The 21,147-nt window shown below is 42.3% G+C and overlaps 1 protein-coding gene across 5 annotated transcripts in view; it reads left to right on the forward strand.

Annotated features, from left to right (window-relative positions):
• The window catches only part of NCOA1 (nuclear receptor coactivator 1), a 712,820-nt gene that overhangs the window by 389,095 nt on the left and 302,578 nt on the right, over positions 1-21,147 (forward strand). The window contains exon 1 of one of the 5 annotated variants that reach the window (XM_068280072.1): positions 10,526-10,664. The exons of 3 other annotated variants lie outside the window; for them this stretch is intronic. Coding sequence is in view for 1 of the 2 variants with exons in the window: in XM_068280069.1 (XP_068136170.1) it covers positions 11,087-11,120 (34 nt within the window). In the remaining variant the exon portion in view is untranslated. Of the gene's footprint in view, positions 1-10,525; positions 10,665-11,076; positions 11,121-21,147 lie in introns of those variants that run through there. One more of the 5 variants, XM_068280069.1, reaches the window with a different exon arrangement.

Here is a 21,147-nt window from a genome sequence, read left to right on the forward strand (position 1 = left end):
TAACTCCAAACCATAACAGCCGAAAACGGTTTGAACGTTTTGGATGCAGGATTAGCATCTTTATCACTTAATACACTCATACTAGTTGCTGTTGAAATTTGTTTTATGGCGTTTTTAGAAACGTTACTTTCTTCTCTGAGCTCTCCAACTAATTTAGTCAGAGAGCAATGCTGTTTTCTGAAGCTCGTATCTCAACCTGTCTCTCACTGTTTCTTGTTTGTTTAAGGTTTTTTGGCCAGGAAGTTTAAAGGGTCATTAGCTCTGCTCTGTTTCATGGTTTAAAATGCAGAGTGTAATTTGTAAACTGCAAATATTAGAGAATGATGCAAAGTTATAGAAAAGCAGCTATATAACTGAAAATATGAGTCTTTGCTTTGCTACTAATGCTCTATTAATTGTCCGTACTACACACACTATGCATTATATCATACGTTTTTTGGGGTTGTTTTTGCCTCAGTGTCACTTTAATAAAGTTCATTTAGGTGGATCAAGTATCCAAAGCAAACAAGTAAGAATAAATAAAGCAAATAAGCAAGAAAGTTGCAGAACTGCTTTAAAAGAAACATTCGGTCTATTATTATCATCATTATCACAGGCATCATCATTACTATTCTCTGTAGCAGTTTTGTTGTTACTTTATACAGCGTTGTTCAAGGTTTGCTCGCTGTGGAAAATAAATAATAATTCAGCCGCGTAGAGAAAAGTATGTTGCATAATAAATACTGCAAAGTTAGAACTAGTGGCTGCCATACCTGTGCAAATATTATGTCATCGTGCAGTCCATCCCATGGTCGTGATTGGACTTGTTTTCCAAGTATTTGGCACACGGTGGCTCAGAGATCTAGTGCTAAAATGAGGACAGTTTCTAGTAACACACTAGTTTGGCCGTCTACCTCTGGGTTTTAAGAAAACTGAATGGTCACAGTGCTCAAAGGTTGCTCTGTCTTTTGAGACGGCACCAAATGCCCCAACTACAACTGGCCCTACAGCTGTGTTCTCTTTGCAGAGTGGAACGGTCCAAGTCTTTATATTTTAGGGTCTTCTGCAGCTGTTTTAAGCCCCATAGGGCAGAAGCATTTTTGCAGGTCAAAGTGACTGTAACGATTGTGGAACTTTCCCCGTGATCAGCGCACAACGCGTGCGCTGACACGGCGGAGATCCTCCACAAGCGTATAATTTGCAGGAACCCAGCAAAAGGTGCTATGCACCTGTAGAGGGAAATTCCTGTCGGCAGATGGCGCTGGGGAGTGCAGAGGAACCAATCCTCTGTACCTCCACAAGTGCCAGACAGGAATTGTACGAAGCGCAGAACGCAATCGCAAGAGAGGCGATTGTGAATGAGATGGAGCAAAAGGGATAGGTTGTATGTGTGTGCGCCAATCCAGTCGCCACTCCGCGACCGCGCACACACAACAGCAGATACGAAATAGGAACGCGATCGCGAGAGGTGCGATCGCGAGACGTGACACAAGGCAGAACAGAATAGAATACGAGGGTAGCAAAGGCACAGCAAATACAATAAGGAGATACGGAAAATAACAACCGCTAGCTAACCGCGAACACCGCACTCATTCGCAACAGTGCATGCGGTTATGCGCGATCTCCACGTGATAAGCACAATAGAGACAAGCACGCCTAACTAACCATAAACAGACAAACATGAAACAGGGGACGCGAGCGTTTGCTTAACGGTTACCTCACCGAGCCTGTAGCAAGCGCAGCGGACAAGACAGACACACGAAAAACAAGAACTAGGCAGGAAGGATCCACCGCTCTTCCGCCAGAGCAAGTGTGATCCAAGCAGGAACACAGATCCACAGCCGCTAACGCTAGCGGCTAGTGCGATCTCAGCAAGACAGAACGATTCGCTATCAACCGCCGTTGGTGACAGCGCAATCGCGACCGACAAGACAGAACAGAAGGATCCCCAGCGCTAGCACAAAGTAGCTAGCGCGATCCCAGGAAACAGAACAGAAGGATCCCCAGCGCTAGCACAAAGTAGCTAGCGCGATCCCAGGAAACAGAACAGAAGAGATAGCTGGTAGCAACTGCTGCACCAGCTATACTCCAAGAACATAGATCAGAACCATTTCCTGTCAACCACCATAGGGACAGGACAATGGCAAACAGGCAAGACAAGACAGAACAGGCAATACAGATAATACAACCTGACTGGGCTAGAAGGGGAGCCTAAAGCAACCCCCAGGAATTAACTATACTAGATAGCAATGGCTGACACTCCAGCAGTGTCCATCAGGAACTGAGCAAGGAAGGGAAATGACCAGCAAAGCATTGTGGGAAAGATGACAACGTATGCAAATTCCTCTGCAAGCACAAGCTGCAAAACTGACAGAAACTCTTCTTTCCAGAGTCCTGCAGCATGCAAACTTACACAATGGTCAAAGGGCTGCCTGCCTACACAGGCAGCTGAGCAAATCATCACAGTGACCATTCTGATGGTGTTCAAAGGTCAATGCTTAAGGTTCAGCCAACCTGCATGCACTGTTCTATGGAAAGGGAGGGAGGAGGAAAAGCAGTAGTCTCTCTGCAGCTCAAAGCAATCGGCCAAAAATTGCTGCAGTTAATTGTTTTCCATGATTTCATTAGAATCAACTTTATTCACCGAGTGCGACAAGCACCACACTCAGAATTATTTGTGGACACAAGGCAATTGGCATAGTCAAATCCACGGGCATGGGCTCATACACCTGGGCACCAGAGGAGCTGGAGGAGACTAGGGGATATCATTGATGAGAGGGCTTGAGTTGAGGAGTAGGGCTGCTTGGGAGAAGGTGTTCCTATGCCTGGAGGTTTTGGTAGGGATGGACCTATTGCGGCGGCCTGAGGGACGGAGGTCGAAGAAGCGACTGCCAGGGTGGGAGGGGTCATGTATAATCTTGTTGGCCATGGACCTCATTCTAGATGTGTGGAGGAGGTCCAGAGGGGGCAAGGGTTAGGACAGAAGATGTGATATTCATAAACAGATTTGAAACAGTTTACGGTTGCTGCAGGAAAGGCAAACAGAACTTCAGAGGCATATGGGACAAATCTTTCTCCAACTTGTTGGAAAAAAACTTTAGAGCTTCTAGGACATATGCTAGGTCCTTACCCTTGGCCTGTTCAGGAAGTGCAAGGTTTGGGATTAGGATATTCGAGTAGTGTTTAGGAATAGGCTTCTATAAATATGAGAGAATGTGAGAGAATTAAATAACAATAAATGAGTAATTGTTTTACCTTCAAAGTCAATGGACTGGTATAAATTAGAACTCATGAGAATCTAACATGCTTCCTAGGTTATCTGAGTAACTCAAGGTCAGACAGCACTGCTAAAAAGTACAGGTTATCCGAGGAAACTCTTTTTATCCCTTTTATCCATCTGTTGGTTTTGAAGGCTTCGCTCTTTTCTCTTGTACTATATGGCATTGTAGAGGAGGATGCACAGCATGACTGATGGTCATGTCTTCTTAGTGTTTCGGTCCAGGTCCTCCAGCACTGCTGTAGTCATCCTTCTTAATGCTGGAAGTTTCCCAATAACCGGCACTGCCCAGCTACTGATGGCCTCAATGATATGGCCACCAATTTGTCTTCTTAATTTTCCACGTTCCTCTAATATATTCCTAGCTGAGGCATTTCCTGTAGTTGGCTTGGAACATACTTTGAAAACTGCAGTTGTCCCCCTCGTTAGAGCCAAACTCATGCAAAAAAAAATGCCTTATGCATGGACATTGTGGAAATTGGGTATGAGTTTTTTGCGGACTTTATTACTGTCTTTGTCCCCATCTGGGTGAATATTTATACCGCCTTTCTTAGCAGGAAGTGGGAAAACCTCTCTAACAAATACATGAAAACAATTAACCTTTTTTCCTAGGAGATAATTTTTCATCTTCTCTTTAAAATAGCTTTTCAGCACTTTGCTTAAGTACTAAAAAGTAGATGAAAAAGTACATGAAGTAAGTATTTTTTTACTTGGCATTTTATTGAGAAGGTTTAAAAATATCACCAATTAGACAACTTAAGAGAAAAATGTAACTAAATTGCAGCCATAGTACTTTATTTAGGTAAAGTGGGAAAGAGTAAAGGTGTCTATACATTATCTGATTTTCCTTCTCGATCGACCATTTGATTGTCATTTTATTGGGTTGGGAAAAATTCATTATGTTCCATTCTGCTCGATCAATTGAAATTAGCCGATATCTGGTCGAATCGACCAATTTACTTGATCAGGCAGGATGTAAAATATTGATTCATCGTGAAGGATCTACTACTGTTCACACAGTTTCGATTGATACAGAATCGATTTTTGATTTCAAAGTATGGGAGCACAACATTGTTTACATTACTAGTGAACGAGAATTGCATAGGATCTCGCTTGCAGTGTGTGGGCCAATAGGCTTCGTTGTTGATCAACCAAAAAAATGGATTGCTTAGGCCCTATTTACACTTATTGTGTTGCGTTAAGTTGCGTCGCATTGCATTGCCAAATTGGAACACAACTCAACACATTAAGTGATAATAGCCCTTAAAGGACCTTTATTGCGAAAAATTGTACAATTTAAAAAACATGTTAACACTTACAAATAAGTCTGTTTCTCCCAGAGTAAAATGAGCTGTACATTACTTTTCTCCTATGTTGCTGTCACTTACAGTAGTCAGTAGAAATCTAACGGAACTGACAGGTTTTTGACTAGTCCATCTCTTTATGGAGGATTCTTAGTAATATTTAATTCAAAACTTTGGAGTGGGTACAAAAATCATCCGACTCCAACTCCTCAGTTTAACCCATTCAGGTTCCGTCGTTTTCACTTGAGAAATGTTCACCTCCCATTCATTAGCCTATAACTTTATCACTACTTATCACAATGAACTGATCTATATCTTGTTTTTTCCGCCACCAATTAGGCTTTCTTTGGGGGGTACATTTTGCTAAGAGCCACTTTACTGTAAATGCATTTTAACAGGAAGAATAAGAAAAAAACGGAAAAAAATCATTATTTCTCAGTTTTCAGCCATTATAGTTTTAAAATAATACATGCCTCCGTAATTAAAACTCACGTATTGTATTTGCCCATATGTCCCGGTTATTACACCGTTAAAATTATGTCCCTATCACAATGTATGGCGACAATATTTTATTTGGAAATAAAGGTGCATTTTTTCCGTTTTGCATCTATCACTATTTACAAGTTTAAAATAAAAAAATATAGAAATATTTCATCTTTACATTGATATTTAAAAAGTTTAGACCCTTAGGTAAATATTTACATGTTTTTTTTTTTTTTATTGTAATGGTTTTTTTTTTTATATTAAACATTTTATTTGGGTATTTTTTGGGAGGGTGGGATGTATAGTTTTATAATGTAATTGTGTGTTATGTTTAATTTTTTTTAATTTTAGTTGTAGTTTTACTTTTTGGCCACAAGATGGCGGCCATGAGTTTGTTTACATGACGTCACTCTAAGCGTAACACACGCATAGAGTGACTCATCGGGGAGGGAACGGCCAGAAAAGGCGCAGCTTCCCGAGAGAAGCTGTCGCTTTTTCAGCGGGGGAGAGGAATCAGTGATCGGGCACCATAGCCCGATACATTGATTCCCTGGCTACCGAATCCGTGGCCGGGAGTGCACGTGCACACGCGCGATCGGCCGCGGGGGCTCGCGGTAGCGCGCATGGTTCCTGGACGTAGTTTCTACGTCCAGGAACCAAAATAGGTTAAGAAACCACTGACTCCAGGTATCCAAAATTACTCCGACTCCGACTCCTTAGTCTAATGCCAGGGATGTGGATTTGGTACAAATATTATCCGACTCCCGACTTCGACTCCTCAGTTTATGAACCCTCCGACTCCGATTCTAAATCCAACTCCAGGTACCCAGAATAGCTCCGACTCCTCGACTCTGACTCCAACTCTGACTCCACAGCTATGATTTAATTTATTCTTTACAAAAGCACTCCCTGTAATGGCTCTGTACAAAGACACAGGCTGCCCCCCCCCCCCACCTGCTTGCACACTATTCTGGTATTTGGAATGAACAACTGCCATTCGCCAGGTGCTTTTGAACATAAACAAAACCCTGAGAATCCCCCATAAGGAGATGGAGTAGTCCAAAACCCATCAGTTCTGTCACATTTCTACTGCCTACTGTAAGTTATTGTTAATTACTGTACAGAAGTAAGCAGCTCATCAATAATTATGTTGTCTAAAAGATGCCACCATAGGGGATAAACTTGCCAGACCAATGCATTTTTCGCCTGGAAATGAGCTTGCATTGTAAAAATCATGCCTTGGCAAGCTTTCTAACCACTTAAGGACCACAGACTTCCCCCTAAACCCCCCCCCCCCCCCCCCCCCAGTGACCAAGCTATTTTTCACAAATTAAGCCACTGCAGCTTTAAGGGCTCGCTGCAGGGCCGTACAACTCAGCATACAAGTGATCTTCCCCCTCTTTCTGCCCACCAACAGAGCTTTCTGTTAGTGGGTCTGATCCCTGGTGTCATGTTTATTTATTTTTTTATGTCTTTATCATTATTTTTAAAATAATTTTTACTTTTTTTTGGCGTGGAGCGGTCGTTAAAAGGTTAAATGCTTTCAAGCTGTTTATTTCGGTGCCAATTTGGTCATCATCATCAATTACTTTACTAATCGTCTAAATATAAATTTGCCTTTCTTAAAACGGAAGTTATTTGCAGTTATTCTGCTCAAGAAAGAGGTCTGATGATGCATCACTTCTGCTCAGTGAGTAAATATGCAAATCATTCCTTTATGTCCCTGAAAAGCCACACCCACATCCAGAACTGCTGTTATGCAGTGTGCCTTTAGCCTCTTCATTTCACAGAGCCATCCTGATATAACTTGCAGACAGTAGCTGAAACTTTGTTATTATTCATATTATTTTAATTTGTATCTATATTTCTTTTAAATCTTCCAATGCACTTTACGGTTTATAAAGTGTTTGCAGTCATGGCAAATACAAAAATGGTTTAAAGGGCTTAAAGAAGCACTATAATGACTTACATATAGAATGTACTAAATTATTCAGGATACCTAATTTTACGTTAATCTTCCTTGTTTCAGCATCAGAAACACTTCCTATATGTATATATTGCTGTGTATTGGTATGTAACCACGCCCTTCCAGTGATGTCACATCGTAAGCTATTTTGTTATGCCGCTATCTCATCCCTTTACTTCAGAACACACAACAAGCAAACATTCGGTACAGATCACCTGCCAGAACTAAAGATGAAGCCACCTGTGATAAATTTTAGAATGTAAAGCAGGGAGAGGAAAGATTTTACAATGGACTTGTTTTTTAAAGGGACTCAGAGCTGTAACGTTAAAGATTTTATCCATACTTTGGGCTTCCTCCAGCCCCATCTGCTTCAATCGAGCCCACGCCGCCATCCTCCGCTGTCTGCAGCTCCAGGAACCAGGTCCCGTCACTGACGTCAGTCACGGCCAGCTACGCAGGAGACGTGCGCTCTTTGCATATCTCTCCAGCAGCTGCTGGAGAAATACATAGAGAGCGCACTTCTCTGACGCCAGACTGGAGCCGACTGACGGAAGTGCCGGGACCCGGTTCTCGAAGCTGCGGGCAGCAGAGGACTGCGGCCTGGGAGCGATTGGAGCAGATGGGGCTGGAGGTAGCCTCAGGTATGTATAACATCTTTTTAACGTTACAGCTCTGGTACACTTTAAAGAGAATCTGTACTCTAACATTCTTACAATAAAAAGCATACCATTCTATTAATTATGTTCTCCTGGGCCCGCCCCTCTGTTCTGTTTCTGCCACTCCCTGCTGCAATCCTGGCTTGTAATTGCCATTTTTATGCAGTGTTTACAAACAAAAGACATAGCAAGTGATACGCTGAGAGTAGCTCAGTGTGTGAGTGATACAGAGTGTGCAGGGGGCCTGGAGAGGGTGTGTATAGCTTATATCCAATCACAAGCAGCACAGCACATTCCAGCCTGACTGCCTCAGCCCGACAGAGGAGAGAAGATTAGATCTTATAACAGAGATAAAACAGCCACTGTGCAACTAGAAAAGTCTGCAGTTAGACAGAGCACATTAGAACAGGTATAGGAACTTATAGGATAGAAGAAATAAGGATGACATTTTTGTTACAGAGTCTCTTTAAGAAAAGATAAATCATAAGTTAAGTTCGATAAGGAGAGGTGAATCATGAGTTAAGTCATTTAAGAAGAGATAAATTGTGAGTTAATAAGTAAGGCGAGATGATTCAACAGAAAGGCTTTGCAGTACCAGTCCTAATAAGAAATGCTCTATCTACCATTAGCGCTTCACATACAATTCATTATCTCATTTTTTGTTCAGGTGTTCTGTAATGATAATGATTATTAAATACTGATTATGAGGAGTATGATTATTAATGGTGATGAGAATTAAAATACATTTTGATAATGATCATGATGGCTATTAATGGTGATCATGGTAGTTAGTTAGTGATGATGATAATTGATGATTATTAATGTTGATGAGAATGATTGATGATTATTAATGGTGATCAGGATGACAATGAAGATGATTTGTGATGAAGATGCTATTAATAATGTTGACAGATGATAAAGTTGATTAGTAAGGATGAAGACCTTTTTATTGCTGCGTTTGCTATTCCTACTAATACTGTTCCTTAGAGGTTAAGCTTTACCCATTTCCTATTAGCAATATCTACATTAAAACAAACAATATACCTGGAATAGAATTCCTGGTGGCTTAAAAGGCATTTTATTGATAAGGTTTAAAAATATCAACTAGTTCAGTGATCTGCAAACTTGGCTCTCCAGCTGTTAAGGAACTACAAGTCCCACAATGCATTTGCCTTTATGAATCATGACTGTGGCTGTCAGACTCCTGCAATGCATTGTGGCAGTTGTAGTACCTTAACAGCTGGAGGGCCAAGTTTGCAGATCACTGAACTACCGGTAGGAGAAAGTTTAGGAGAAAAATTGAATTAAATATATGAGCCAAGATGTTCTTAGCACCAAAAGTGTACTACCCAGACTTCAATAGCTGGGATCATTATTAAACAATAACAGGTTTAACAAAGTCTTTTGAGTAGATTATATTATTATCATTAAACATTTACTTAATGCCCCTTTCCATAGTAATTTCATGGCCTTTAGTCAATTCAGATACATTTTTCATCTTCTGTTTAATGTAATTTTTCAGCCCCCTGCAGCCCATATGCAATAAACCTTTTTCGCCTTTCCATATTCTTTTTAAAATAACTTTTAAGCCTTTTACAATTGAAAAGGTACCTAAAAGTTGGTGAAAAAGTACTGTAAAAATAGTTTTGAGTATTTTCTTGCTGGTGGTTTAAATGGCATTTTGTGACAAGGGCCAGTATGCAATTCACCATTTCTCCTGAGTTTTGTCCTATGTGAAATGTTCACCCCTTTTGATAAAATGCCCTTTAAACCACCAGCAAACAAGAAAATACTCAAAATAATTTGGATCGTACTTTTTCAACAACTTTTGGGTACTTTTGCAACTTCTGAAAAGCTGAAACGTTATTTTAAAGAGAAGATGAAAATGATCTCTTAGGAGATAACTCAGGAGAAAAAGTTCATTGTATACGGGCCAAGGTCTGGGCCAAGGTCCATATGCAATTAATCTTTTCTCCTGAGTCTTCACCTAGGAGATCATTTTTCATTTTGTATTTAAAATAATTTTTCAGCACTTTACAATTGAAAAACATTGTAAAAAGTGGATAAAAAGGCCCTATCACAATTATTTTGAGTATTTCTTGATTTCTGGTGGTTTAAAAGGTATTTTTATTGACAAGTTGTGAAAATATCCCCTAGGAGAAATCTCAGGCGAGAAAGTGAATTGCATACGGGCCTACAATTAAATAAGTAACAAATAGGTGATAAAGTACTGGCAAAATGATTCTGAGCATTTTATTGCTTGCTGGTGGCTTAAAACTCATTTTATTGATAAAGTATGGAAATATCACCAGAAGAAAAAGTGAATTAAATCGATCCCACAGTCCTGTCACTATATCTGTCCCCAAGAGGTGCTCTCCAATCTGATGTTCTTATTATTAAAGTCCCAGGGCCTGATTTATAAATACCGGGGAAAAAACCCTAATTACGACATTTAAAAAATATTTTTAGTGTTGTGGTTTGAAATGCGTTTGCAGGAGAAGCAAAATAATAATCATCATGCTATATTAATATTAACAAGTCCTTCCTTTCGCATCCCTTTAAAATAAAACATATGCTCCCTTTTATTTTATTTTTTCAAAACCATTCCTCTAAAGCCGACCGCCTTTCTTCTCCACCGCCGGCTTCGCCAAGCGCCTGCCAAGTTTCTATTTTTGCATCGTTTACAAACAGTGCAGCACTAACATTCATGGCTGGCACACAAACACACAAGCTAGGCTGTCCCTTTAAAAGGCGGGGAAGTGCAGCTTCTGTGATGCAATTGTAAACACTATGAGAAGGAACTTGTATAGCCAGTTTACCCAGAGTTCTTTGGGAAGGAGCTAGAGAGAGAGAGAGAGTGTGAGAGAGCGAGGAAAAAAAAAAGAGCTAAAAGCTACAGAGAGAAGGAAGCTTCAGTCAGGGCAGCCTCAATGACAAAGCAGCCTGTCCCTATCAGAGATCTGCGGAGAAGCAACACCGTACGGATTACCTGTGCAAATGTAAGCAGCGCATTTTTACGGAGGGTTCTTGCCGCCTTCCAGATGGAGCATTGTTTTGCTGCAAGCTTGGTGTATTTATTTCTGCATTTGAACGACTGTGCAGGCGGAGCAACGTATGGAAAAGGAGGAAGGGGGGGAAAGGACTAGTTTTTTGGGCCGTGTTTATGGTGGAGTTGCAACGCTGATTGTGCACGCTTGCCCGGGGTTGAGTCAACGTGCCAGCCCGCAGGAAAAGGGGGAAGGGGGGTGCGCAACGGGATTAAATGGACCTCGTTAAACCGTGAGGATTGCATTTTTTCTTTCCTTTTAATCTTTTTTCTATTTTTTTTCTTTAATGTTGCAAGAAGAAAAAATTAAATCAGATACGTCTTTCAAGGTATGAGGTTGGCCTGGTCGGTCGATGAGAGGTTAAAGAGGAGGCGATGTCGATGTGCGATCACTATGCTCAGTCTAGGGGTAAGGGGGGAAGTGGGTTACGGGGGGGGGGGGGGGGGAGTGAAGCTTTGAAGAGTTCATGGACCCTCCTGGTTCATCTGTTTTCAGGGGGCCACGAGAGTAGCGGGGAGTTTTTTAGGGGGCTGTATTGCAAGCGTTTGGGATTACCCTCTGCCTGTTGAAGGTTAAAGTGCTGAGTGTTGCAGACCTTTGAATCAGATATTAACCTTTTTATTTGCTATTGCCGCTGCGAGGGAGGCGGAGGGTAAAAAGAAATGCTTTTGCTTATTTATTTATTTTTTTTTAAAGAAAATCTGTTTTGAGGCTGAGATGCAGGTCACAGCTGCAAAGTGAAGGGGCTTACAGTAGACGAATGCCCACCCACCCTACTTCCCAGGGATAGTTGCTGGCTGGGGATTGTCCGTTAACCCCTTTAGCTGCAGGAAATCGCCGGAGTTAAGACGCACAGGACTCTTCTGCGCTTCTTTCCCCGTAGACCCTTAACCCTTTTGCTGCAAAGACGGCAGCGTGCAACCCTCCGTTTCCCTGGGAATAGCAGCAGCCCCCCTCCCCTAGCAGAGGAAGGCGTGAGTAGGCCTAGTTTCTAGAAGATTAAACTGTTTTTTTTTTTTTTCAATCCTTTCCATTGCCCAATTTAACCTTTACTGTGCTGGACCAAGGCTTGGGGGGTGCAGGGGGTGACCATGCCCCTCTTCTCTGGCCATTCCCCCTCAATAACACATTCTGCTGATTCCTAACTCCGTCACCGTTGGGCAGGTGCAACAGGCAGGTCAGTGTGCCAGACACCGATATGCCAGACCAGACGACTTTAACCCTTCAGCGTAAGGTAGACGTCTCTACTGCTTAGTCTCCAAATGTTATGTTTTGTTTTCTTGCATGTTGTTTTAAGAGTGTTAATATTTTTTTCTTTTTTAATGTCTTTGTTGTGTTGAATGTCTCTGGCAGGGTTTCTCTCGTGTAAGGTAGACAGTGATGTTGAACTGATTGCTATGCATTGCTTAGAAAGAACATGCTGGATGCTGGGAGTTGCAGTTGGTTTACTTTTGTTATTATTATTATTTTTTTTAATTGAACTTCCTACCTGTCAATCTTGAGAGTGCCAGTGCTAATTTTAGCAATGTGTCGGCCAGCCTGGCAAAGGAAAAGGCATTTGTGGGCTGGAACGGAGCCTATCATCTCAATAGGAAGTAGCAGCGTGGTTTGAGGCATGAGGCACTCGGTACCGTCTGCACCTCGGGGAACCTGTCGCCACAAATACAGAGGTGCTGTCATTGCTGACTGTATATCACCCTTAGCTGTCGTGTAGCTTTGTTTAGCAGCAAGTAGCCCAGAGTAAAGCGTGTTGGACAGGATTTCGCTGTTTAGCGGTTGCATGCTTGTTCCAATCGATATACTGTAGGACGACCAAGCCTGCCAAAGAACTGGCAAGAAAACGTCCATAGCAGCAGCAGCAACGCCGCAGGGTCGGTGTGAGTCGACCGTAAGTGCTACGATCAGATGACACGAGCCGTCATGTTTCGCTTGAACTGTGCAGGAATACCTCAGTGTTGAAGTCATAAGTGTTAAAATTGGAGGAGTTTGTGTGAAACGTCTTTGTTTTTTTTTCATGAGATGTAAAAGGATTGCAGTGCGTGAGGAGTCATGAACAGCATACGCTATGATGTTGGGTACACACGATGCAATTTCCCGTCCGATTGGCGGGTCATCTGAGGGGATGCGTGCGTACAGGTCCAAACTATAATGGGATCAATTTTCCTGTGATAAATTCTTCTGAAAATAGATTCTATTATCTATCGGGAGCAGGTCGGACATGGCGGAAATAATTGTCCGATTATGGTCGATTGGTCGGGAAATAGCATTAGGTGTACCCAGCAGTAGATGGTTTTAAGAGATCTGCATTAGATCAATTGTTGTGTTTTTATTATTGAATTTAACAAAAATTGATTAAGGCTGACTAGTTTTTGGTCATCTTATTGATTAGAGTGGTCCTTTTGCCATCTAATATGGAATGAGTGTGGGGGCGCTGTGGGTGGTCGTGGAGCTTGATTGACACCCATATAACGTCGTTCTACACGAAGCTCTGCCACTGAAAGCCGATCGATATCAAGTGGTGCATCCAGTTAAAAAAACATACACATTATCCAACTGATGTCTGAGCTGGGGCAAATCGATTTGTGTACAGAGTTGATCATACATCTGATTGTCTATGGCGCCCATGTTCCACAATAGGCCTGATTTATCAGGACAGGTACAGAGAAAACTGAAGCAAATCTGTAATAGCTGTCAAAGAGCAACCAAGGAAAATTATTAGTTTACTTAACAGGTGAATACAGATGAATTGCTTGGGGCAACTGGTTTTTCTTGGTTCCAGTTTTCTTTGTATGGGGGCAGATAAATTGATATATAATAGTGGCAGTCACATGACTTGTGAGTTGAGGATCTTTGTATGCAGTCTCACATAGACTCCATCAGGTTGAAGCTATTCACTATGCTATATATGAGATATTTTGATTGATTTGCTAAAGCCTAACAGAAAAAGTGATGCAGCTAATCTCCACCAATTTTTTTTTCGTAATAAGTAGTCAACTCTTACTTGGCAAAAGAATATGTAACAACTACCTGGGTCATATCACACCACAGCACGGCTGGTGAAAGGTGTGCAAATTAGCAGTTGTGTAAAAAAATAAAATCCAGGCAGTCCTTGCTGTGGGTGCCGTAGATCACTTAGAAAACACAGGATTTTGCTAACCCTTCAGCAATCCTCGTTTTATTCCAATATAACACATGCAAGGGTTTCTGATGCCGTCCTTAAAGGATACCCGAAGTGACGTGACATGATGAGATAGACCTGTGTATGTACAGTGCCTAGCACACAAATAATTATACTGTGTTCCTTTTTTTTCCTTTGTTTGCTTGAAAGAGTTAAATATCAGGTATGTAAGTGGCTGACTCAGTCTTGACAGGAAGTGACTACAGTGTGACCCTCACTGATAAGAAATTCCAACTGTAAAACACTTTCCTAGCAGAAAATGGCTTCTGAGAGCAGGAAAGAGATGAAAAGGTTCAATAGTTCATAGATTTTAGCTCTGGCATACTTCAAGGAATGTGTCATTGAGCAAAAACAATTAAACAGTTAAAACTTAAAAAGTAGATTTTTTAAACATAAAATAAAACTGTGTAATATCTTAACAAGTCATTTTTAGGAGACGGAAGATAGATACAATCATTTATTTCATTAGTTTATTTTCGCCTCAGGTGTCCTTTAATAAACCCCCCAAATGCTGCATGAAAATATTGTCCAATCAATGTATGGTAAAACCGTCGCCATGCGCACATCTGGCTGCGACCCCCAGCTCAACACTTGCCAATTCTGCATCAATATTCTGTGAATCTGATTGGCTGGAAGGTTTGGCTTTATTGGCTATTTTCCCACACATTCAACATTCCATTCAGGATTCTCAGTTACATTCTCATGTGAAACCTTCAGGAAACTGATACAACTCCCTCGATTAATAGATTGTTTATCTTGGCCACCAAAGAATATTGAGGCATGTGGCATTGGTCTAAAAAGTTAAATCAAGAAAAAATGTACTGGTAAGCATCGGTGACCAAAATCAGTTAAAAGCAGTCTTAAAACATGCAGCGGTTAAAATTTAAAGGACACCTGCAGTGAGAGGGATATGGAGGTTGCCATATTTATCTCCTTTTAAAGAGACACTGAAGCGGAAAAAAAATATGATATAATGAATTGATTGTGTACTATGAATAATTACTAGAAGATTAGCAGGAAAGAAAATATTCTCATACTTTTATTTTCAGGTATATAGTGTTTTTTCTAACATTGCATCATTCTCTAATATGTGCACATTACACAACACTCAGCATTCAAAATGATTATTTCAGAGCAGTCTGTGAACTAATGACCTCTCCTCTGGCAGAGGAAAAGTAAACAGTTGAGATAATAAAAGTCAGAAGACAGCCCTCTCCACGACTTTTGAAAGTCGTAGAGCTTAATGGCTTTTTTGCATAGATTTAACAACTGGAGTTTCTTAACTCTTCCTGTACTGGAAACAATTAGACTGATGTATCTGATCTTAATGTTTTATTTCTTAGCTGTACTACACATACAAATCATAATATCATAATTTTTTTTCACTTCAGTGTCTCTTTAAGCAATACCAGTTGCCTGGCTGTCCTGCTGATCCTCCGCCTCTAATACTTTAAGCCATAGACCGTGAGTAAGCATGCAGCAGATCAGGTGTTTCTGACATTATTGTCAGACCTGACAAGATTAGCTGCATGCTTGTTCCTGATGTGATTCGGACACTACTGCAATCAAATAGACAAGCAGGGCTGCCAGGCAACTGATATTGTTTAAAAGGAAATAAACATGGCAGCACCTATATTCTTCTCACTTCAGTTGTCCTTTAAAAATGCCGGTAGCCAAAGCTTGTGTGAGAGCTTTTACTCAGGTCGCTTCTTTCCAGTGGTTTAGTTGGTTGAACTTTGGCACAGACAGCAAAATACCTGGGCAAGTGACAGGTTGTCTTTATGGTTGTACAGTTGGTTAATGAGTATCGTAGCACAGCAGCACTTTCTGCCCATATTCATGTTAGATTTACAAGCATGACAATCATTTCTTCTTTGAACCAAGCAAATTCCATTTTTATTTATTTCCTTTGAGAACTGACTAAAGAATAAATGACGGAATCTGGTTGGTTGCAAGGGATGGAATCCAAGTTTCTCCAGCCAATGGCAGTTTGTCAGCTTGTTCAGTGAATCCATTTATATGGGGCTTTATGCAGTTTACTTTCTTCATGATTCACTGGATCTATAAATAGCAGCAGGTGGTGGAGGATGCGGGCACAGGTGCCCAACCATTATAAATAGTGTCTGCACAGGCTTACACCTTACGCCAACAAAGCACATGGCACAATATCCCATTGAAACTAAATACAATTCCTATTGCAGCTATATGAGTTCTGTAAACTGTGGTTGCTATGGTTACTGCCCTAGGCACCTCTTCATTTGTGTGCCATGGATTCTAAAAATTTCTGGGTAGCCTTGTAGAAACTACAGTTTGATCATGGTTTTTATTTTTTTCTTTATCAGAAATTCTCAAGCAAGGTTCTGCATTGTTTTGCGACATGGGGTGCAGAATGTGAAAAAAGTTATGCAAATCTGTTGCGGAGTAAAAAAAAAATTGGCATTCTTAAGCGTGCTGGAGTTTTTTATTTTTGGAAGAATGTATAATTTGCATTCAGTGCATTCAAATCTTTCTGAAGAGTTCAGAGTCTGCATTGTAACGGGCCCATTCACACTGCACGCGTTTCCAGCCGCGTTTTGGAAACGCGTGCAGGTGGCCAAAACGCACGACATCAGACATTGCATAGAGTGCAATGTCTGATGTTCACACTGCATGCGTTCCGGACCTGTGCGGTCTGGGAACGCATGCTGCACGCAGATTTTGCAAAAACGCGTGGCTGTCCTATTCACTTTTCAGTGATGGGATCAGCCACGCAACGCACACAAATGCGGATGGCCATGCGTTCGTACGCGTTGCGGTCCGCACGCGTTCCGCACGCATGGCCATCCGCATTTGTGATCTGAACGGGCCCTTGGTGAGTGTTAGACTATGGAGTCTATAGAGATGTTAGAGAACAAGCCTCTTGTGCAAAGGACTAGGAGACATGATCTGCACATGGAGGAAAAAAGTTTTAGCCTTTTATTCAGGAAAGGATTCTTTACAGTAAGAGTGTTTCAAATGTGGAATGTATTACCACAAGAAGTAGTTATGGCAAATTCCATAACTGCGTTTTACTGTAGATGCTTTCCTTGCATTGAAAGATGTCCATGGCTATAATAACTAGGTAATTTCCAATGGTGTTGATCCAGGGATTCCATTAAATGTAAAATATTTTATATTTGTCATCATGCAGCTGAAAAAAGGCTGCTATTTATTATTATAATTTAGAAAATTAATTTTATTTCTGAAATCTTGTATTTTTAATTTGGGTCCACTTAGGTGAAACTAATATATGAAATAGGAACCCTTTGCAGGGGTTTTGGATTAATTAGCTGATTCGAGTCTGACATTTTGAGCCTAGAGTATTGCACAATATTCTAATGGTCTGAGATTTAGATTTTGGGGTTTTCATAAGCTGTCAGCCATAATCATCAAAATTATAACAAATAAAGGCTTGAAATATCTTGCTTTGCATGTAATGAGTCTATTTCATATTTTCGTTTTACCTTTTAAATTGAAATACTTACTTACTTACTCTGAACACCTCTCATGGGTATGCCTTTAACCCTCTGGGGGCTAATCCCGAGCTGAGCTCGGGGTAAGCCGCCACAGAGGATTTCTCAGGCCCTGGTGGGCCGATTTGCATCATTTTTTTTTGTTGCACGCAGCTAGCACTTTGCTAGCTGCGTGTATATACCGATCGCCGCCGCTCCACGCTGATTCGCCGCTACCCGCCGTGCCGCGCCGCTCCCCCCCCCCAAGACCCCGTGCGCAGCCTGGCCAATCAGTGCCAGGCAGCGCTGAGGGGTGGATCGAGACTCCCTCTGACGTCACGACGTCGTTGACGTCGATGACGTCATCCCGATCGTCGCCATGGCGACGGGGGAAGCTAAACAGGAAATCCCGTTCTGAACGGGATTTCCTGTTTGCTTTGATTGCCGGAGGCGATCGGAGGGGGTGGGGGGATGCCGCTGCACAGCGGCTATCATGTAGCGAGCCCTGGGCTCGCTACATGATTTAAAAATAAAAAAATTTAAAAAATAGTGCTGCACCACCTCCTGGGCGATATAATTGTAGCCCCCAGGAGGTTAAGACTCCGACTGCAAAGTACTTAAAGATGCATACCTTTCTTTAGCTTGTGCTCTCCTCTTTCATTTGATGCCTGAATCGCCGTTCTACACCAAATAGTTTTTATTCAATTTCAGTTTAAAAATTGCAGCTGCCATCTCGGCTATGTTATAACTTCCGGGTCACCCCTGTCTTCTCTGTTAGAGAAGTGCATCACTGAATGAAGCAGGAAGAGGAAGTGACACGCATGGCCATTGCAAAAGGCTCCTTCAGAGGGGTCTAGCACAACTTTGTTGGAAGTCGTCTGGCTTAAAGGCATGCCCATGAGAGGTGCTCGGAGTCCCTTTAAATAAAAGAACTTTAGCATGATATTCAAATGTTTTGAGTTTCACCTGTATATGTGTGAGTATAATCTATATGCAGTATCAAAAGAGGCAGGTATGTAGATATATTGGGCCTGGTTTATTGGAGACCATTGGAGAGCATGAGCAAGGTTGAAAATCTGGTCTGCAATTATTATGAGATCGGTGATGACAAAAATCGACAACCGTGACTTAGGTCAAATTGGATCATAGCAGATCTGGTCATAAGCATACACATGCAGCTAAACCTCTTCAGACCAAGTACACGTTTTCATAGCAGCATTTTACAGAAATGTAAGAAAAAGAAGAAAATGTGTAATATAAAAAGAGGAACTTGCAGGAGCAGTGGGTCACTGGTGGCCAGTTCCTCACCACTTCACATCCTAAAACCTCCTCTGACTCCCTGTACCTTCACCCCTTTAAACCATTAGCAGCTTCAACACAGTTATCTCAATTGACATAAGTACTCTGCTTTTGACCTCAGGAGGCAGAACTCATTGTGTGTAAATTCTTGGAATGCTTTGATGTCTCTCTGCTAGCAGAGGATGTAGAAACTGAAAGTCCTTTGTTATTGTCTCACACTGCCCCCTAGTGACAAGTGGCCCTAAATACACATTACAGCAGTACTAATTAGTAGCCGGGGAATGTAACAAATGTGCTAACATAAATCGGCCTAGAGCACTTGCAAGCCTCTATATAAATTGGCTGCTAAAGCACTTGTACAACTGACATCTCATTGGTAGACACAGCCATTCGATTGGCTGTCAGTCACTGGTGGAACGGAGTGCTGAAGGAGAGCAAGAGGCATGAGCAGAGGTTGCAGAGTATGGAGCAATAAGAAAGTGGCCAACAGTGATCTGCTGGTCTTCTAAGTTCTCATCGCATAGTGCAAGAAGTATTTCTCAATATAACTTTAAATACTGTATATTCTGGCGTATAAGACTACTATTTAACCCTTGAAAATCTTCTGAAAAGTCAGGGGTCGTGTTATACGCCGGGTGTCAATGAAGCCGGATGAGACGCCCTATCCTGTTACTGCCTCTCAGATCTCACTGCTGAGGACTGTAGTGAAGCGGTGCAGGTGCTCATGTGCGAGATCTGTGAGACAGATAAGGAGGTAAATAGGATACAAGGGCGGGCCAGAAGGGTGAAAGAGGCGTGTTTTATGGGCACAGTGCAATCTATTCTTCTATACCGCTCTGATAAATTGTTAGACCAGGAGAGCTGACCAATCCGCTTAGGGAGAGCTGACCACGCCAACCAGTTAATAGATCGCCTATACACTGCTATATACTGGGTACCACATACCACAACACCAGTATCTGTTCATACATAGCACCAGTGTATAATTTTTTTTTTCATTTTAGTTTGGTGTGTGTTGGAAGAGGGGTAGTCTTATAGGGCGAGTATAACCCAAACTCTATATTTTAACTGGAAAAGTTGGGGGGGTCGTCTTATATGCCCATTCATCTTATACACCGTAATATACGGTACATCATTTTTACAATGCACTGAACAAGGGCTTTAAACCTGGACAGCCTGGATTTGTTAGTAAGAAAGGTCTTGCGGCAAGTGCATGCACATAACTGGAAATACACAGTCACTAGTACGTCACTAGATCATACCTGGAATTCTTAGTTCTATGAGGGGAATGTGCCAGCTGCTATGCCACCACGCTGACCTCACTTGTGACCTCCGGTGATAGCTGGCCAGGAGAAGCTTAGGAAGTTTGGCATTATAGGTTTCAGGCCTCTGTCAGCAGCACTTGGTAAAGTTTTGATTTTCTCAGAGGTTCTTAGCCGTTTGGTGCAATGTCAAAGAGAAACTCAGATCAGAGTGTAAACAAAGACATGCTGCTCTTACGCTGTGCATGTTTAAAGTTAAATGAAGGTTAACGCTAGGTTGAAAAGGATCTGTGTCCATAAAGTTCAGCTTCTTGAGCCTACATGTACCAAAATACAGAGGATGGGAAAGCGATAAGGGCAAAAACTATTGCCTTGACTGGATTAAGGTATCACCTTCCTACACCCCTAGTAATTTTAGCTGTGGATGCCCTTCAAAGCATGGAAAGCATTCAAGCCCTTTTTAAACGCAAGTAAAGAATTTACCATAACAACATAATGTGAGGAACCCCAATCAAAGCAGGTGGTAAAATCCTCTTTCCTCCATACACAGCTCGTGTCTTATTTTCCTTAGTACATACATTTCTGTGATATAAATGGCGCTGGACTGAGTTGCCACGGCCACAGGGGCTTCGGCTGTAACAGCTCTTTTTCTCTAATTCCTTGGGTCCTCCCCCGGACATGGCATGCCGCAAGGGCTTCTTCCAGCTCCCCCACTCCATCGGTGCAGCATGCAGTGCGCTGGCTTCCCTGGTTCCGATTCCCCAGCGCTCGATCTGAGGACCAGCTCCCCATGTGGAAGACCCAGCTGATTTGACCCACGTGATGCAGCTGACGCTGGAGCCGCAGTGGATTCAGGCTCCACACCAGCTGCGTCGCCGCTGAGGCTCAGCTCTCCAGGACCCGGACAAGACCATCGCTACCTCCCCACCACACCGAGGCAGACACCTGGGTCTGAGCAGCCGACCCTGACTTCAGCGTCCACGTGTTGTGGATCACATGGCCTGCTGCACCACCGCTGCGGAAGGAGACCAGGATGTCGCCAGCACACCAACACATCACACCACATGGGAAGGCGTCCCCGGCCCCTGCAGCTACCACACCGGCCCAGCCGCTGCTCCACCGCTGCCAAGACCAGGATCAGCGTACGGTAGGCTGCTGATCCCCACACAGCCCTGGTCCCAAGACTTTAAGCAGCCCAGCATGGCCTCCGGGAGTTGTGCTCTCCC

This window comes from Hyperolius riggenbachi, chromosome 4 (assembly GCF_040937935.1).
Source record: "Hyperolius riggenbachi isolate aHypRig1 chromosome 4, aHypRig1.pri, whole genome shotgun sequence".
Lineage (NCBI taxonomy): Eukaryota > Metazoa > Chordata > Amphibia > Anura > Hyperoliidae > Hyperolius > Hyperolius riggenbachi.